At 33.6% G+C, this 20,181-nt stretch overlaps 1 protein-coding gene across 3 annotated transcripts in view; it reads right to left on the bottom strand.

Annotated features, from left to right (window-relative positions):
- The window catches only part of LOC149808196 (armadillo-like helical domain containing protein 1), a 35,010-nt gene extending 14,952 nt beyond the window's left edge, over positions 1 to 20,058 (bottom strand). For all 3 annotated transcript variants that reach the window (XM_089974565.1, XM_089974574.1, XM_089974556.1), the window contains exons 1-7: positions 19,561 to 20,058; positions 19,008 to 19,076; positions 18,400 to 18,566; positions 14,757 to 14,953; positions 12,895 to 12,979; positions 7,801 to 7,920; positions 598 to 670 (exon numbers count right to left, since the gene is read on the bottom strand). In XM_089974565.1, the coding sequence (XP_089830691.1) occupies positions 598 to 670; positions 7,801 to 7,920; positions 12,895 to 12,979; positions 14,757 to 14,953; positions 18,400 to 18,566; positions 19,008 to 19,076; positions 19,561 to 19,820 (971 nt within the window). In that variant the 5' untranslated portion in view covers positions 19,821 to 20,058. The remainder of the gene's footprint in view (positions 1 to 597; positions 671 to 7,800; positions 7,921 to 12,894; positions 12,980 to 14,756; positions 14,954 to 18,399; positions 18,567 to 19,007; positions 19,077 to 19,560) is intronic.
- Positions 20,059 to 20,181: the final 123 nt, after the last annotated feature.

The following is a 20,181-nucleotide window of genomic DNA, read 5'->3' on the forward strand; positions in this document are numbered from 1 at the left end:
CTGGAGTCCTTAGTTACAGTAGTATGATGTAATTGGTCTGACTAAAGTGTAACTAGATCAGTTACGATTGGTTAGAAAATATTGCAAGATGGTGAATAATAAAATGACTTCTTGGATGCAAGCACACTTAAAGCATCTTGCTAAAATAAAATGTTCCCACTAAAGAAAGAAATAAATAACGAGAATATAACTTTTTTATTTTGGATGTAAAATGTAAAGCATTTAACATTTTAATTTTTTTAATGAAAATGTACTTCCAAGAACATATTTTTGGTCACATAATCCTCCAGGTCAGAACTAACTCATTTGGTCACATGACTAAAATGCACAGACTGCTATTTCAGACACTTCAAAGAGTGCTTTTACATCAAGTTTGCACAAGTATAAACAATTTAATCCTGACCTAAGCAAAATGTATTATTCAACACCCATAGCATTACCAGTAATCAACAGCCATCTCTAATATCGGGTATTCAGGCAGTCTTCTTTTGTTTCTACAATCATTTTTATTTTACAGGACACTTCTTTTTAAAAGTTATCTCTCATAAACATCCAAACATTGTTCGATCCCTCCACTGTAAGTAATTATTTACTTGCCCTATTGTCTTAGCTGCAGCTGCTTGTTGTACATAGACTGGAAGGGGAGCATTCATTGGCTGAACTTCAGGATCTGAAATATGATAGCACAGTATCAGAGGTAATTTGTACATAGACTGGAAGTGGAGCATTCATTGGCTGAACTAAAGGATCTGAAATATGATAGCACAGTATCAAAGGTAATTTGTACATAGACTGGAAGGGAAGCACCAGTGAGCACATAAAAATATATAAAATATAACATATTGAAATATTCATATAAAAAAGATGTATATGCAGAGAAAAGCAGGTGGTATATAGAACAGCTTAGCTATCTTACGATTTCATCCATTTAAGACACTGATTATTGAAAGAAGAATTACTAGGAGCCTGCCTTATGTCTCTGGGAATGATTTTCCCATACCAGTAGACCAGTATAATGAAAGCTCTTTTTAAACAATTCCTTGCTTTTTTACTTTGATATAATGTAATCGTTACTTCTAACAGACCTTAAATTTGGAGTGCTGTCAGCCTGGCTTTGGTGAAAGATGTTACAGATGTAGACAGGAATATCTTTTCTGGACACTTTGTACAGCAATTTGGCCTTTCTAAAGAATATTCCTTCATATATTGGTAATTTTTAATTATAATTCATTGCATCATGAAAATTGTCAATACACTGATCTTGAATTAAATGGCATGCCATCTCTTGAAGTGTTAAAAGTTTTGTTGTGTTTGAATTGGAGGCATTACCTCAAATTACATTACAATAGTCCAAACTTGACTGAAGTGACTTTTATAAAAGATGACCCAATACTGAAAAAGAATGAATGTTTTGATTTTCTTAAGTAACCAAAGACAAGAATGAATCTTTTTTGAAACAAGCTTAATGTGAAGTATTAAGTACATTATACCACATTATCTACAAACACACCAGGAACTTTATCATGAGATTTTCAAGACTCTGGGACTGTTAAGAACATCTTGTAAGATATTTTCAAGTTCAGTTTTGATTTTACCTGACTCAGTGTAGAGGTCAATGGAAGAAACTGTATTTCTTATATACTGCTGCTGTGTTGCAGACTTCTAGTTTATCTTTGTGTTTATTATCATGAAAATTACATTATAAATATCTGACATATAGTATGCATCATTTTTAGGTGTAATAAGGCCTTAGTCATTAAATGAAATTGACCAGAATTTATAGCATCATCTTAATGATGACATCATTGAAGGTTCAAGGTAACAATTCAATGAAGCATCAAGGCAACAAATCATTGCAGTATCAAGGTAACAAATCAATGACGTATCAAGGTAACAATTCAATGACGTATCAAGGTAACAATTCAATGACGTATCAAGGTAACAATTCAATGACGTATCAAGGTAACAAATCAATGAAGTATCAAGGTAACAAATCAACGATGTACGAAGGTAACAAATCAATGAAGTATCAAGGTAACAAATCAATGAAGTATCAAGGTAAAAAATCACTGAAGTATCAAGGTAACAAATCAATGAAGTATCAAGGTAACAATTCAATGAAGTATCAAGGTAACAAATCAATGAAGTATCAAGGTAACAAATTGAAGTATCATGGTAACAAATCAATGAAGTATCAAGGTAACAATTCAATGAAGTATCAAGGTAACAAATCAATGAAGTATCAAGGTAACAAATTGAAGTATCATGGTAACAAATCCATGAAGTATCAAGGTAACAAATCACTGAAGTATCAAGGTAACAAATCAATGCAGTATCAAGGTAACAAATCAATGAAGTATCAAGGTAACAAATCACTGAAGTATCAAGGTAACAAATCACTGAAGTATCAAGGTAACAAATCAATGAAGCATCAAGGTAACAAATCACTGAAGCATCAAGGTAACAAATCACTGAAGTATCAAGGTAACAAATCAATGAAGTATCAAGGTAACAAATCATTGAAGTATCAAGGTAACAAATCACTGAAGTATCAAGGTAACAATTCAATGATATATAAAGGTAACAAATCACTGAAGTATCAAGGTAACAAATCAATGAAGTATCAAGGTAACAAATCACTGAAGCATCAAGGTAACAAATCATTGAAGTATCAAGGTAACAATTCAATGATATATAAAGGTAACAAATCACTGAAGTATCAAGGTAACAAATCACTGAAGTATCAAGGTAACAAATCACTGAAGCATCAAGGTAACAAATCATTGAAGTATCAAGGTAACAATTCAATGATATATAAAGGTAACAAATCATTGTAGTATCAAGGTAACAAATCAATGAAGTATCAAGGTAACAAATCATTGAAGTATCAAGGTAACAAATCATTGAAGTATCAAGGTAACAAAGCTAATTCATCAAATAAGGGCTGCATGACTTGCAAATCATGGAATCTCAATAATGCCATGAGATGACAAGAGAAAGAAATCATATTGGTAGGTATGATAAGTGCATCAAGTTTCAACATAGTGAAAAGAGTGTTTTTCAAACTTAAATGTTGTAAAACTAATTATTTAATTATATTAATAAGATTATTAATTGCAAGTTACAAGGCATGTAAAATATCTGTAAAAGAAAATATTTGTTTTAAACAGATAAACAACAAGGTGGACAGAAATCTCTTTTGCATTATTTGTTTAATAATTACATTGACTGTCTTGTGTAAACAAACTTAGTTAATATTTGAATTGCAAAACATGAAATCGTCATAATATTATATAAAGTTCTTGTTGCTTCAGCATCCACAGGCATGCATGTCAAACTCTTGATAAAGCAGCACTCCTAGGGCCGGGCATTAAATTGTCCACAGGATTAATAAATGGTCAGATCATAATTAGTCTTGACAGGATTCTGTTTCCTGAAGCTCATATGGAGTGACACAAGCCAAATCAGATAAAGCTATCACAACTGGCATCAAATCCCAACTCATTAATAAACTGATGTCCTCAAAAGAAAATACTTGATCAGATTGTTTGATTCTCCTCACCTAATCTAAAATCTCAGACATACTCAGAAGAAGTAGGAATGGATCTAAAATAGTTTCCATGCTCTTGATGACTTCATCTTGGGGTCCAAGTGAAGAAGCATCCATTGACTTGTTATCCCTATTGTAATACTTGTTGAGATCTTCTTTCTTTTTGTATGACTTCTGACATTAATCTTAACACACCAGCATTACTGTTAGACACTTTTAAATCTGTATGTATAATTTGTATGTTGCTGTTGAGATTTGTGATATTTATATGCTGCTGCACAAAAGACACACTGATGGGTCTTTTTTTTTTTACGTTGAGCAGTCATGATGCAAAGGGATCTTGTCATGGTACATGATATAAGCATCATAAAGTGAGGACAGTAATAAGAGGAATGTTATTCCTCAAAGAGAGTGAATATAATTCCAGCTAAAAGACATTTTTTTTCTAAACATCTCAGTTATCAGTTAAACAGAGAGATTTAGATCCCTACAGTTGCAGAGTATGTACTTGTGGTGCCCAATAAAGTTCTCTGTCTCTCCATTTAATGTTGCTACTAGAGACCTCTGAATCAGATTCGGTGTTGATTTCTATTATCTGATACTGAACACAATTATATGTTGTGGTCATGTTTCTTAAAGTGTTTAAACATTGGGATTTCCTATTATTTTGGATATCCCTAATGTGTTCTTTTATTTTCACTTGGAATTTGCAATCTAGTATTTTATTTTGTGAACAATTTACCCATGAAACACAGGTGTTTAGCTCTTATTAAATTACAGATAAACTTAAAAACCAATTCTTTGTGCACAAATGGGAGGATTCTGGAATCTATCTGGCAGAGTCAGGTTGACAACTGGCCAGAGAGATCTAATTGCACACTGGAGAAAAAAATTATCTTTGTCATAGGTAACGATATTGCATCTACCTCAGTTATAACATAGTCCCTCATAAAGCACTGGTATGGTCATGACCCCAGTTTCTGTAGGAATACACATTTGATAAAGAGCCTAACTCAGTATAACACTGTCCCTCATAAAGCACTGGTATGGTCATGACCCCAGTTTCTGTAGGAATACAGATTTGCTAAAGAGCCTAACTCAGTATAACACTGTCCCTCATAAAGCACTGGTATGGTCATGACCCCAGTTTCTGTAGGAATACAGATTTGCTAAAGAGCCTAACTCAGTATAACACTGTCCCTCATAAAGCACTGGTATGGTCATGACCCCAGTTTCTGTAGGAATACAGATTTGATAAAGAGCCTAACTCAGTATAACACTGTCCCTCATAAAGAACTGGTATGGTCATGACCCCAGTTTCTGTAGGAATACAGATTTGATAAAGAGCCTAACTCAGTATAATACTGTCCCTCAAACAACACAGGTTTGGTCACCTTATTTTCTGTATACCAGTAAATGTTGATCTGATATTGAACCTACCTAAGAATAACATGGTCCCATAAATAGCAATGGTATGGTCATGACCCCAGTTTCTGTAGGAATACAGACTTGATAATAATGAAATGAACCTATTTCAGTATAACAGGGTCCCTCATACAACACAGGTATGGTCATGACCTAATTTATTTTATAAATATGGATCTGATATTCAACTTACCTAAGAATAACATGGTCCCATGAACAGCAAATGGTATGGTCATGACCCCATTTTCTGTATCAATACAGACTTGATAATGAACCTACCATCAGTAAAACATGGTCCCTCATAAAGCACTGGTATGGTCATGACCCCAGTTTTTGTATGAATACAGATTTGATAATGAACCTACCATCAGTAAAACATGGTCCCTCATAAAGCACAGGTATGGTCATGACACCATTTTCTGTATAAATGTTGATCTGGTATTGAACCTGACTAAATATTACACATGTGACTGTACTGGTGGTATGACAAAATTTGCATTTTATAAGGCTGTCTACCCCAATACCATTTTATAGTTGGCATTTACTAGCAAGCTTTATCACATACCAACATTTACTGATCTGAGACTCAAACCTATGTGGATAAAGGTGAGATGTTGTTGATTTGTAAAGGCAAGCACCTTAGATGACTTGGCCACCATGGGGCATAAGAAATGATATTGAATCTACCTCAGTATGACAGTGGTCCCTCATACAACATAGGACTAGTCATGATCCCATTCTCTGTATCAATGTAGACCTGATATTAAACGTACATCAGTATAAAATTGTCCATCATATAACCCAGATATGGTTATGACCCATTTTTCGAAATGAATGTAAACCTGATATCGAACCTACCTCAGTATGACATTATCGCTTATACAACACAGGTATGGTCATGAAACCATTTTCTGTATGAATGTAGACCTGATACTGAACCTAATTCAGTATGACATGGTCCCTCATACAACATAGGTATGGTCATGACCCCATTCTCTATATAATGCAGACCTGATATTGAACCTACCTCAGTATGACATGGTCCCTCATACAACATAGGTATGGTCATGACCCCATTCTCAATATAATGTAGACCTGATATTGAACCTATCTTAGTATGGCATGGTCCCTCATACAACATAGGTATGGTCATGACCCCATTCTCTATATAATGCAGACCTGATATTGAACCTACCTCAGTATGACATGGTCCCTCATACAACATATGTATGGTCATGACCCCATTCTCAATATAATGTAGACCAGAAATTGTACCTATCTTAGTATGGCATGGTCCCTCATACAACATAGGTATGGTCATGACCCCATTCTCTATATAATGCAGACCTGATATTGAACCTACCTCAGTATGACATGGTCCCTCATACAACATAGGTATGGTCATGACCCCATTCTCTATATAATGCAGACCTGATATTGAACCTACCTCAGTATGACATGGTCCCTCATACAACATAGGTATGGTCATGACCCCATTCTCTATATAATGCAGACCTGATATTGAACCTACCTCAGTATGACATGGTCCCTCATACAACATAGGTATGGTCATGACCCCATTCTCAATATAATGTAGACCTGATATTGAACCTATCTTAGTATGGCATGGTCCCTCATACAACATAGGTATGGTCATGACCCCATTCTCTATATAATGCAGACCTGATATTGAACCTACCTCAGTATGACATGGTCCCTCATACAACATATGTATGGTCATGACCCCATTCTCAATATAATGTAGACCAGAAATTGTACCTATCTTAGTATGGCATGGTCCCTCATACAACATAGGTATGGTCATGACCCCATTCTCTATATAATGCAGACCTGATATTGAACCTACCTCAGTATGACATGGTCCCTCATACAACATAGGTATGGTCATGACCCCATTCTCAATATAATGTAGACCTGATATTGAACCTATCTTAGTATGGCATGGTCCCTCATACAACATAGGTATGGTCATGACCCCATTCTCTATATAATGCAGACCTGATATTGAACCTACCTCAGTATGACATGGTCCCTCATACAACAAATGTATGGTCATGACCCCATTCTCAATATAATGTAGACCAGAAATTGTACCTATCTTAGTATGGCATGGTCCCTCATACAACATAGGTATGGTCATGACCCCATTCTCTATATAATGCAGACCTGATATTGAACCTACCTCAGTATGACATGGTCCCTCATACAACATAGGTATGGTCATGACCCCATTCTCTATATAATGCAGACCTGATATTGAACCTATCTTAGTATGGCATGGTCCCTTGTACAACATAGGTATGGTCATGACCCCATTCTCTATATAATGCAGACCTGATATTGAACCTACCTCAGTATGACATGGTCCCTCATACAACATAGGTATGGTCATGACCCCATTCTCAATATAATGTAGACCTGATATTGAACCTATCTTAGTATGGCATGGTCCCTCATACAACATAGGTATGGTCATGACCCCATTCTCTATATAATGCAGACCTGATATTGAACCTACCTCAGTATGACATGGTCCCTCATACAACATAGGTATGGTCATGACCCCATTCTCTATACAATGCAGACCTGATATTGAACCTATCTTAGTATGGCATGGTCCCTTGTACAACATAGGTATGGAGATGACCACATTCTATATATAATGCATACCTGATATTGAACCTACCTCAGCATAAAGTGGCTACTTATAGCTCTTTCAATGTTCATGGCTCAAATGGATACCATTATAGTTAGGGACCAATGTGTAGCATAGTGAGATAAAGAAGTCAGAAATAATGCCTTACCCTCCAGGACGTCATGTTTGACAATGGTATCTTCCTTGGCTGGTCTGAGGAGAGCCACCAAGCCACTGAGCAAGGAATCCTTGACATCATATTCCATCAACTCCTTGATTAGCTCAATTGCTGGAAATAGAGATAAATGGTCAATATTAATTTTAGTATAATATTTTAATTCTGTCATAACAAAGATCTAAATGATCTTGTTTGATGGATGTTTTAATTTTATTTTTATTTCAAGCAAACCATAAGCTTTGTCATCAAATGTTTGCTCTGACACATAACATGTACAACTCTCAAGTTAACAAATAACACTTTCAGGCATAAAGTTTCTTGTCAAGATATTCAACCTCCAACAGGTAGCATAGTTGCATAAGCATGATCTATCATTGTTCTATGTTCTTTTCACATTACAAAAATAACAGGGGCCCCGAGTGGTCATGTGGTCTTAAGCGCTCTCCATTATGGATCACTGCCATCTCACCTCTGTCTGCATGGGTTCGAGTCTAGGATTCAGCCAATGTGGGTATGTCAGAAAGCTTGCCAGTAGCTTCCCGTGGGTCAGTGGTTCTTTCCGGGGTTTTCCCGGGTTCTTCCTCCACTATTAATACTGGCCGCCATGTATAGCCTATCGTGTGCTGAAAAATGGCATTAAACCCTACAACAACAACAAATTAACAAAGTAAATGATTACTGGTATGCCCCAGCTCCCATTAATTATACAGAGATTGAATTTCACTCAATATGGAAATTGAAATGACAGTATCATAAAGTACAAAGCATACACAGTCAATGTAGAAATTATAATATTCTGAAAATCATATATTATCCACATGGCTCTTCTTACCAATTTAGCAAGAAAAATACTTTTAAAAATATTATTCACTCAAAAATAGCAATGCAGTATTGTATGGTCTATATTTTTGTCCTCTAATTTTACATACAGAGAACTTCTTTCTTCTTAAAAATTTGTAATTATGTAGGTACTCAGCTTCCTAGTACTCAAATTGAAATTGACTGAAACATATGACATTTAGCTTCCTAGTACTCAAATTGAAATTGACTGAAACCTGTCTAATATGACATTTAGCTTCCTAGTACTCAAATTGAAATTGACTGAAACCTGTCTAATATGACATTTAGCTTCCTAGTACTCAAATTGAAATTGACTGAAACCTGTCTAATATGACATTTAGCTTCCTAGGAAAAAAGCCAAAGAGCATATTTTAGTCAGTCAGGCACAATGATGATTCTTAAACTGGAAATACATCCATATAACATTGATACTACACCAATATGATACAAATGGCATACTTCTAAGTCAAAAAGGGGTCATAAATCATTTAATTATAAGACAAAAAATGGCACAACCAAACTTGATCTCAGGCATGTTATTGAAAGACCTCATACTAAATTTAGTTTCAATGCATGAAGTCCTTCAAAAGTCATTTATTGAAAACAAAATTTGTAACAAATAGGATAGGAAGATGTGTGGCCACGGATAACAGTATATGCCCCCTCCTATGGCACAAAAATTCCTCTTCACTGAGGACTTTGACATTCACCAAGTCCATTTCATTGAGGACTCCCAACTGATGCTGACATTTTGTTAGATGTCAAGATTAATAATCAGTTAAATCTATCATTAGTAATCACTGAGGAATCCTACCCAACATTGAATTTTAAACATATTTTTTTTGTCCATGCTTGATAGATGTAAGGAACAATAATCAGTAAAACCTACTATAGTAAGTACTGAGGACTCCTCCCTCAAACTGACATTTCAAATGTTTTTTTCATGATTGTTGGAAACAACAATACTCAGTAGAAACTACAACTGTAATCACTGAGGATTCCAACCAAACACTGATATTTTAAACATCGATGTAAAGAACAATAAGCAGTAAAACCTACACTGAGGATTCCAACCAAACACTGACATTTTAAGCATTGATGTAAAGAACAATAAGCAGTAAAACCTACACTGAGGATTCCAACCAAACACTGATATTTTAAACATCGATGTAAAAAACCATAAGCAGTGAAACCTACACTGAGGATTCCAACCAAACACTGATATTTTAAACATTGATGTAAAGCACAATAAGCAGTAAAACCTACACTGAGGATTCCAACCAAACACTGACATTTTAAACATCGATGTAAAGAACAATAAGCAGTATAAACCTACACTGAGGATTCCAACCAAACACTGACATTTTAAAATTGATGTAAAGAACAATAAGCAGTAAAACCTACACTGAGGATTCCAACCAAACACTGACATTTTAAACATCGATGTAAAGAAAAATAAGCAGTAAAACCTACACTGAGGATTCCAACCAAACACTGACATTTTAAACATAGATGTAAAGAACAATAAGCAGTAAAACCTACACTGAGGATTCCAACCAAACACTGACATTTTAAACATAGATGTAAAGAACAATAAGCAGTAAAAACCTACACTGAGCATTCCAACCAAACACTGACATTTTAAACATCGATGTAAAGAACAATAAGCAGTAAAAACCTACACTGAGGATTCCAACCAAACACTGACATTTTAAAATTGATGTGAAGAACAATAAGCAGTAAAACCTACACTGAGGATTCCAACCAAACACTGACATTTTAAACATCGATGTAAAGAAAAATAAGCAGTAAAACCTACACTGAGGATTCCAACCAAACACTGACATTTTAAACATAGATGTAAAGAACAATAAGCAGTAAAACCTACACTGAGGATTCCAACCAAACACTGACATTTTAAACATAGATGTAAAGAACAATAAGCAGTAAAAACCTACACTGAGCATTCCAACCAAACACTGACATTTTAAACATAGATGTAAAGAACAATAAGCAGTAAAAACCTACACTGAGGATTCCAACCAAACACTGACATTTTAAACATTGATGTAAAGAACAATAAGCAGTAAAACCTACACTGAGGATTCCAACCAAACACTGACATTTTAAACATCGATGTAAAGAACAATAAACAGTAAAACCTACACTGAGGATTCCAACCAAACACTGACATTTTAAACATAGATGTAAAGAACAATAAGCAGTAAAAACCTACACCGAGCATTCCAACCAAACACTGACATTTTAAACATCGATGTAAAGAACAATAAGCAGTAAAAACCTACACTGAGGATTCCAACCAAACACTGACATTTTAAAATTGATGTGAAGAACAATAAGCAGTAAAACCTACACTGAGGATTCCAACCAAACACTGACATTTTAAACATCGATGTAAAGAAAAATAAGCAGTAAAACCTACACTGAGGATTCCAACCAAACACTGACATTTTAAACATAGATGTAAAGAACAATAAGCAGTAAAACCTACACTGAGGATTCCAACCAAACACTGACATTTTAAACATAGATGTAAAGAACAATAAGCAGTAAAAACCTACACTGAGCATTCCAACCAAACACTGACATTTTAAACATAGATGTAAAGAACAATAAGCAGTAAAAACCTACACTGAGGATTCCAACCAAACACTGACATTTTAAACATTGATGTAAAGAACAATAAGCAGTAAAACCTACACTGAGGATTCCAACCAAACACTGACATTTTAAACATCGATGTAAAGAACAATAAACAGTAAAACCTACACTGAGGATTCCAACCAAACACTGACATTTTAAACATAGATGTAAAGAACAATAAGCAGTAAAAACCTACACTGAGGATTCCAACCAAACACTGACATTTTAAAATTGATGTAAAGAACAATAAGCAGTAAAACCCACACTGAGGATTCCAACCAAACACTGATATTTTAAACATCGCTGTAAAGAACAATAAACAGTAAAACCTACACTGAGGATTCCAACCAAACACTGACATTTTAAACATTGATGTAAAGAACAATAAGCAGTAAAAACCTACACTGAGGATTCCAACCAAACACTGATATTTTAAACATTGATGTAAAGAACAATAAGCAGTAAAACCTACACTGAGGATTCCAACCAAACACTGATATTTTAAACATCGATGTAAAGAACAATAAGCAGTAAAACCTACACTGAGGATTCCAACCAAACACTGATATTTTAAACATCGATGTAAAGAACAATAAGCAGTAAAACATATACTGAGGATTCCAACCAAACACTGATATTTTAAACACCGATGTAAAGAACAATAAGCAGTAAAACATACAATAGCAACTATTGAGGACTCTTTCCTCATATTGACAGTTTTCATGCTATTTTGTGCTCATGCTTAATAGATGTAGGAAACAATAAACAGTCATACCTACTATAGTTACAACATGCATATACAGATCGCTTGTATCTAAAACAAATAAGCTCCTTACATCCCATTTGTTTATGAAACACATGTTTGCCTGTAAATAAAAACCATCTGCTCATAAAAACCATTTCTAGTAAGTTCCCCTAAGTGGTCATAATACTCAGGTTTGACTGTTCTTGGTCACAAAGAGCAATACAACTATATGACTTGTTAAATGCAAGTGTGTCAAGCCACATGTACCAGTATAAGGGTTTTGAAATATTGTTGCACATATAGAATGCTAAAATATTCACCAATAAATATAACAATATTACATCTAATTAATCTTTTGCCATTAAACCTGATTTGTAACTATTGCATGTGTTCCTGTATTATCATGCAAAGTGCAATACTAAATTTCACACATGTAATTTCTAAGCTTCTGGGGAAAAGGGGGAAACTAAAAAGTAATTTAGATAAGTCACTGGATACAACTTAATTACAAGTTATACCGTAAATACTATATTCTTATGAGGTATTTACTGTAGCCTGACTTTGGGCACACATACTCCATTATATGACTATAGATAAGTTAAACCATAATTAAGATATTCTTATAATGTATTTATAATAGCCTCACTTCTGAAAATTAGTGACACATTTATGCAAAAAACACTTTCCCAACAGAAAAGAAAACTGTTTAAGGGTTAAAAGGTACTGCAACATTGTACATACAATTTTGGGGCTAAACAAATGAAAATTATAAAGAAATTAAATAATAAACAAGAAATATCAAGATAAATAAGCTAAATTTTACATATTACTCTAACCTTCAAACTGAACCTCTAGATGAAGTGTCCTCAATAGGTTTAGAAGTGGTTCCACGATACTGGGGTTGGTAACCTTTACAACTGTCTGTAAGACAAGGCCAAAAACAAGTCAAAATTGTTAAATAAATATTAAAACGTTCTGATAAACATTATTTAGAATGTTTAAAATCATTATAATACAGCAAAGCTGCGAAGCAACATAAAAGCTGAAGGAAATGGAAAATATTTTAACATTTCAGAATAACATCTTTTCTACCTCTCTCAAGCTTATATGACCTATAAATCAGTCAATACCTTTTTGGACATTCAGTGCCTCCATTAATTCTAACAATTCAAAAAAATGCTTTTATTGGATTATTTTATATATTTAACATTTTCCTGAAACAACTTTTCTAATTGTAACATATACTTTGCTTGAATAAACTTAAGCTGCAATTTTAAAATCTCTCATAGCCCAACCAGTTTATTAAAAATTTAATATAAACAATTACAGAGCTCTAAGAAATTGACAAATTGGTATATTTTTACTAAAAACAGTTCATCTTAAACTGCATAAAGAAATTTCTGATTGCATTCAATTATGCAAAACAATTTAATTTTAAGAATCCATGTTGCATGATGGCATGTTCAAGCAATATAACCCATGCTAATGGTTCAAGTTCCACATGATATGTACAGATTTGAAATGATAGCATTTGATCACTGATGGAACACTCAGTCAAATTCAAGTACAGTCAGTTATAATCAAACACCCCTAAACTGGTCTTGGTCATGATGCTGCTGATATATTAATATAATGTATGACTAACATCTAGATGATTAAGAATCAGTATCAAATTGTAAGCTTGACGTTGTTCACAAAGTATCCCATTGAATGTTTTAATAAAACACAATTCATTCCAAACCAGAGTGTAAAATACATGATTTATCAAGAGCTCAGTGATTAAATTTCAATATGTAATGCACTCAAGTTTTGTGAATATAGCAGCAGATCACAAAATATTTTATTTTGATGAACTTGCCAACTTCTCTGGGTCATTTCCTCTGAACTATATTTCTTACAAGATAGGCAGTTTTATCTTACAGTTTGACATGTGCAATTTCAAACAAACTTCTTTTTGTAGGTATATTTCAGACCTATATAAACATTTTGCAAGATATGCAAACAATGCTGAGCATAAATTTCATGTCTGTGAGCATACTAGTTGGCATGAAATTTAAATTAATATTCAGATACAGAAATTAAAATTATTCCTATAGCAAACATGAAAACTCATTTGTGCAATAAAGTTCTTGCAAGGGCTCTTAAATTGTTTTTAAACAAATAAAATAAAAATCAATTTTGGTTCTTAATGAGCATTTTGTTACAACTTGAAAATTAGTAAGTCATATATTATTTGTCCCTAACTGCTTCCTCGGTCATGAACCATCTGAGTATCCAATACATAAAATACAAACAATGTTTGCTAATTTGGCAAGTGAAGTGAATAAGGAAAAATATGATTCATAGACAGGACTGACACAACTTATACTCATTTATAAGTCAAGTCCAACTGTTAACTGCACAGTCCCAGATCTGTCATTGCATAAAGCACCAGAAAATCTGGTTCTATGCAGTTTGTTAGGAGTAATCAGCTGAGCAAACAACAAATACTTTGATCAGCCATCACATTATGCATATGTAGATCAGGGTTTATGGTGTTTAAAGTTGGACTTGACTAATAGGTGAATATATACGATAGTGCAAATTTAGTTTGTGATCATTAAACACAGAAATCTTCTGTCAGTTAGTTATAATGTTTTAGATTCACAAGTTACAATTAAATGATTATAAAACAGTTTACTGTATGGTGTATACAAACCTGCACCACACGTAATGACTGTGCTGCCATCTGCTGGGCTTTGGGTGAACTACAGGGTAGGAGGGCAATGAGCCCCTTATAAACTTGGACCTCAAATTTGGGATTCCCCTTGGCCAGCATCAGCAATAAGTTTCTACATGCATCCTGTGCCTCCTCTGACTTGGACTTGGCCAGACATTCTGCCACAGCACGGATTCCTAAGTGGAGAAAACAAGACTTATTAATTGTATCTCTGCAATACCGTGTATTATTCATTTTGTAGTAACTTTACATTTTTACAAATGTTAGTATCAGCAGCATATTTTTAAAATAATTTGTATGCAAACTAATCATTAATCAGATATATACTTTGTTACAGCAGATTTTATGCTTTAGAAAAAAAGTTTCACAAATTTTTTGACTTACAGTATAGTAATTGTCTGAAAATTCATGTTGGTCACAGTCACCTATATTTTGTTTTAGTTTCACTCTTTTTTGTTTATAGCATTTATTTTGGTTGCTTTTAACACATGATTGGCTTGCTGAATCAGATCAAATGTTTCATTTGTTTAAAACACCAATATTATGTCTGCATCAAATACATTCTTACTGTTTACTTTAATATTACAGAAAATCTATGATTAAAAAAGGCATTTTGAAAAAGAAAATCACTTGTTTACCATGGTGCTATTATTTTTAGAATGAACTGTCCAAAACATTGTATTTAGAAACAAATCTTATTTTTTTCAAAACAAATTTGATGAACCATTATCTATGAATAATCTTCATTGTAATTATGTACTCCAGTTATTCTGATCATGTACAGTAATGGGTAAACAGTGAGTAACCACTCACATTGACATCATTGGAGAACAAAAATTAATGTCATTACTATATCTAAAAACTATTCTAGCAAAAAATGAAACAAAATAATAATTAAACATCTAATACAAAGTAACTGCCATCTTGACACTAATTACTTAGGTATAGAGTCATAAAGTCCATGAATGCAATCAGACCTAGATTTTATTTCATGTAGTCTTTTCAAAAGCTTGGATTTGATTGTTTGCCATATATTCTCAATAATATTAAGGTGCAGGAGTGATTGATGGCCTGGTTATGGATTCAGTGTTTTATAATTTTTCCACTGCTGGATCCTCCTAGAAACATATTGGACCAGATGATTATTATCCAGGAAGCTTCTTTCCCATTGTGGAAATGTTTTTCCACAAATTTCCATCAAAGATGCCTGTGCATTTGTCCATGTCAATGTTACCCTCCACTATGATCAGATTTCCAACACTTGTCAGTGTCAATGTTACCCTCCACTAGAGTCAGATTTCCAACACTTGTCAGTGTCAATGTTACCCTCCACTAGGGTCAGATTTCCAACACTTGTCAGTGTCAATGTTACCCTCCACTATGGTCAGATTTCCAACACTTGTCAGTGTCAATGTCACCCTCCACTATGGTCAGATTTCCAACACTTGTCAGTGTCAATGTTACCCTCCACTGGGATCAGGATTGCAACATCACTATAGGTAATACACCTGCTAAAACAATGCTGAAATGTTCTTGAATGGCATCCTACAGACCTTATCACTTTGGCCATTATTTTTCATTGTGTGTTCCCCAAATCTAAACATTTGATCTTTAGCCAAAACAACCCAAGTGTCGTTGTTAAAAATTACTCTTGACTACTGGTTTTCAACTGTCCTGTTGTCTCTCTTTAAACGATGAAATACATGGTGCACAATTCCAATGAGAAATCATAGTTAACTTCCTCAGAGTGCATCTCCTGAAAACTAAACTCTGGAACGTTCTATTGACTGTGCTTTCAGAAACACGAACACTGACAACTAATTTAAAACTACATTCAGATCCTGCAAAGATTGTCTCTGATTGTCAAAAATTGTGATGAAGACAACAATTTATATGATCACCATTTTAGCTCATGATTGCTTTCCCATGTTTATTTTTCTTTCTTTAGACTCCTATTTGTGTAACATTTTTAGAACTTTCTGAATTCTAGAACATGATATTCCAGTTATTTCAGATATGTTTTCTCTCATTCAAATCTTTCTCAGCTATCAAATTATCATCTGTTTCTGCTTGTTTCAGAATTCTTAACTGTCAGTTTGCTAATATCATCAGGAGGGTCTAAAAATAGCAATCTCTACAAATAAAACATTTCAAATTACAATCAACATGTTCATTAGTGCAGACAGATCAAGTCAGGTCTAAAGAAATTCATATCCATGCCATTTTAAGTTACATTTTGCTCAATGACATTGACTTTTCTTATTTAGGTATTACTCTCTTTTGACCTGGCACTGTATATCATTTATACATGTACATGTTATGCCATAAGTAGTTAGGCATGTTTAGTTAAACATTTCTTTTCACACGAGTTTGTTCATTTTGTCAAGGTATCTTGGAAGAAAAGTATCTTGTAGTATACTGTAACTAAGTGAGTTACCATCTTCAATAAAGTTGTATATTATTATTATTATTATTATTATTTGAAAGTTTGTCATCCATTTCTCTTGCCTTCTCTGTCCATCAAAGGTAACATTACATTTGATTGGGTTTGTAGGTTAAAATGGCCTACATTCAGCTTCTTCCTTATGTGCGCAGTCAATGGCAATGTTGAATCTGGTTGGTAGTTACAGCTATAAATCTTTATAATGCCATTCTATATAATGTAATTTTGGATAGAACATGATGCTGCTATGGATCCCATAACTAAAACTGAACCAATGTACGTGAATTGGTCTATTAAATATATTACAAGGAAGGCTTAAAGAAAACAACATGAAGTTTAATACTGTATCTTTGTTTTGACTTTTCAAACATTATATATTGTTTGTAGAATTTAATGCACATATACCATAAAGTCAACAAATAGTTTCACATTACATTACTTACAATTATTGTGTTTGTTTATCTCCCACACAATACACCTGTATATAATCATCAAATGTTCAATAATTCTCACCATACTGCAGTTCAGTACATAATGCTGTCTGTAGCTAGGACCTCAGCTACTGTATTATTACTATATGTTAAACTGGCATTTTGTGTACACTCACACCCAACCCAATAAATATACATGTAATCACACATTTTATGATAATTCTTGCTATACCACAGTCTTGTGCATAATGAGGTCAGTTATAATCAGGGAGAGCCATAACTTAACGTCAATAACTTATTTATCAAATCTGAATGTGAATTTCTTAGCAAAAGCTCAAGTGTTCAGCTTGAGAATTTTATAATTCATAAAAAGATGTCAGTGGTCAGTACTACTGGACATGTCCAGCATACATAACTGACTTCAAAGACCTAGCTTGTCCTCCTAGTCTTTTCTTGAAAAAAAATTGTACAATGAAATGCATAGAAAGACATAAACATTTTTAACATTTGTTAATTTTGTTCTGTTGTATAATATCACAAATAAGGTTTGCCACTGATGAGAACTTCTGTGTCTCTGCTGTGAATCTGATTGCTGATGCAGGAAACAATGTGAAACTGAAATCTGACATAAACATGTCAGAAAAGAGGTATACATGTCCATTCTGTGGTGAATGGATTTCATAAGAACCAAAGCTTTACCTTCATTTAAGTCTATGCAATTATTTCTAACTCAGCACTTCAAATTTACCATAGCTTTCACAGATAAGTTCTTTGTATTTGCGCCCAGCATTTGCAATATACTGAATGTTCTTCAAAGCCTCTAGTTTGTCCTGTTCCTTTGCCTGCTTCAGTCCTATTACCTCCAACAGGGTCAGCACACCTCCCACCTCCAGAAACTCTGCCATAAACTTGTGACTTTTGGAAAGATAAAATATGTATTATGAAAGTTTGTAAAAGTATTCACATTCTTATTTAAAGCTCAAAGACAATAATAATATTTTAAACATTATGGAACCTTAAAGTAACTGAATCCAACATTTTTTTCTTGATCACTAGTCTCAGACTTTTGAATCAAATTTATGCTTGGAATGGTTTTATGGCCCTTGGGTCCCATTATTTTACTTTGTTTGTACCAAGCATGTAATATGATACATATTATTCTTAAAGCACATGGTTGCAGTAGTAAATATATTTTCCTGTCAGATCACACTGTTTTTACATTTCTGCCTATATAGTTCAATATACCTCTTGTGATTCAATTATGGGTAATATCAGGCTAGGTCTAAATGTAAAAAAAATTGGGCCAGGATCTTGTTATTAAGGAAATATCAGACCCAGAATAAAGAATATACTTACCCACTTGAAGCTGACAGAAATATAGCTATAGCTCGCAGCTGTTCATTCAGACATGTACCAATCATATAACTTGGAAAAGGTAAAGGAAAACTATATAAAGCATGTTTTGATTTTTGTTAGTGTAAATTTTAAGTGACTTTATTCTAAAGTGTATTATCTATTATGTAATGTGCTATTATATTATGTCTTAGCTCACTTGAAACATATTTACAAACATACAGAAAAATTTCAAAATTGATGTGAGGCTTGTTAATTATAAAGTTCAGAATTTCAAGATTTATTCCATCAAACCACCAATCATATCATTGTGTTTGTTATATATATATATATATATATATATATATATATATATATATATATATATATATATATGTAAACTTTATTTGTCATTTCCGTCAAGTTAGAGATGCTTGTGCCAAATAAGATGATATCTGTGCAAATCAAGAGTGACAAAAGTGGTATGACAATTATAAGAAACACCGTTTAAATAAAATGACAGAAAATACCCTTGATTGCAAATATTCATCTTGTGTTTAGCTTACGTCAAGGATACGTTAGTCTCAGCCATGCTGTTAATCGGGTCAGGAAAAGACTTGCTGCTTGAGCAAATTCTTGTTCCAGTTCTGGCCCAGTTTTATTTTGGTTCTGTGTTATGAAATCCTCTAAAATTTTCTTCCTTACAACCTTGTTTCCTTTGTCCCATTCCTGCAAGAGTGCCTGGATATTCGAAATAGCAGATTGTTGTTTGGCTGAACCCATTGTTCTAGAGAATGTCAATACAATGAGTATTCGAGAACAAAACCATATTTTCATGTACAGAGAAACAAGTTGAATTGTCTGTCATATTCAAGTAGGCTCTACAGTAATGTATCGTTGGTAAAACCTGATCGAATTGTTTTCTTCAGACCATATAAATTGCCTTATTCATTGATACCATTAGATTTATAATTTGTCAAGACTTTAAACTGCACAATAATGCTATCAAAAACATAAAACCCAAACAACGCGCACCATATTTCATCTTTAGCGTCGTCGTTGCTATACTGAATGCATTCATTATGAAACTAAGTTTAAGAACATTTCATTGGCTTTTCTCGGAGAAATAACCCAATGAAGAGCAACGTAACAAAATTTTGGACAGCTTATTTATTCAAGTAGCTTTTGCCTTTTTCCT

This window comes from Sinohyriopsis cumingii, chromosome 1 (genome assembly GCF_028554795.1).
Source record: "Sinohyriopsis cumingii isolate HCF-2022 chromosome 1, ASM2855479v2, whole genome shotgun sequence".
NCBI lineage: Eukaryota > Metazoa > Mollusca > Bivalvia > Unionida > Unionidae > Sinohyriopsis > Sinohyriopsis cumingii.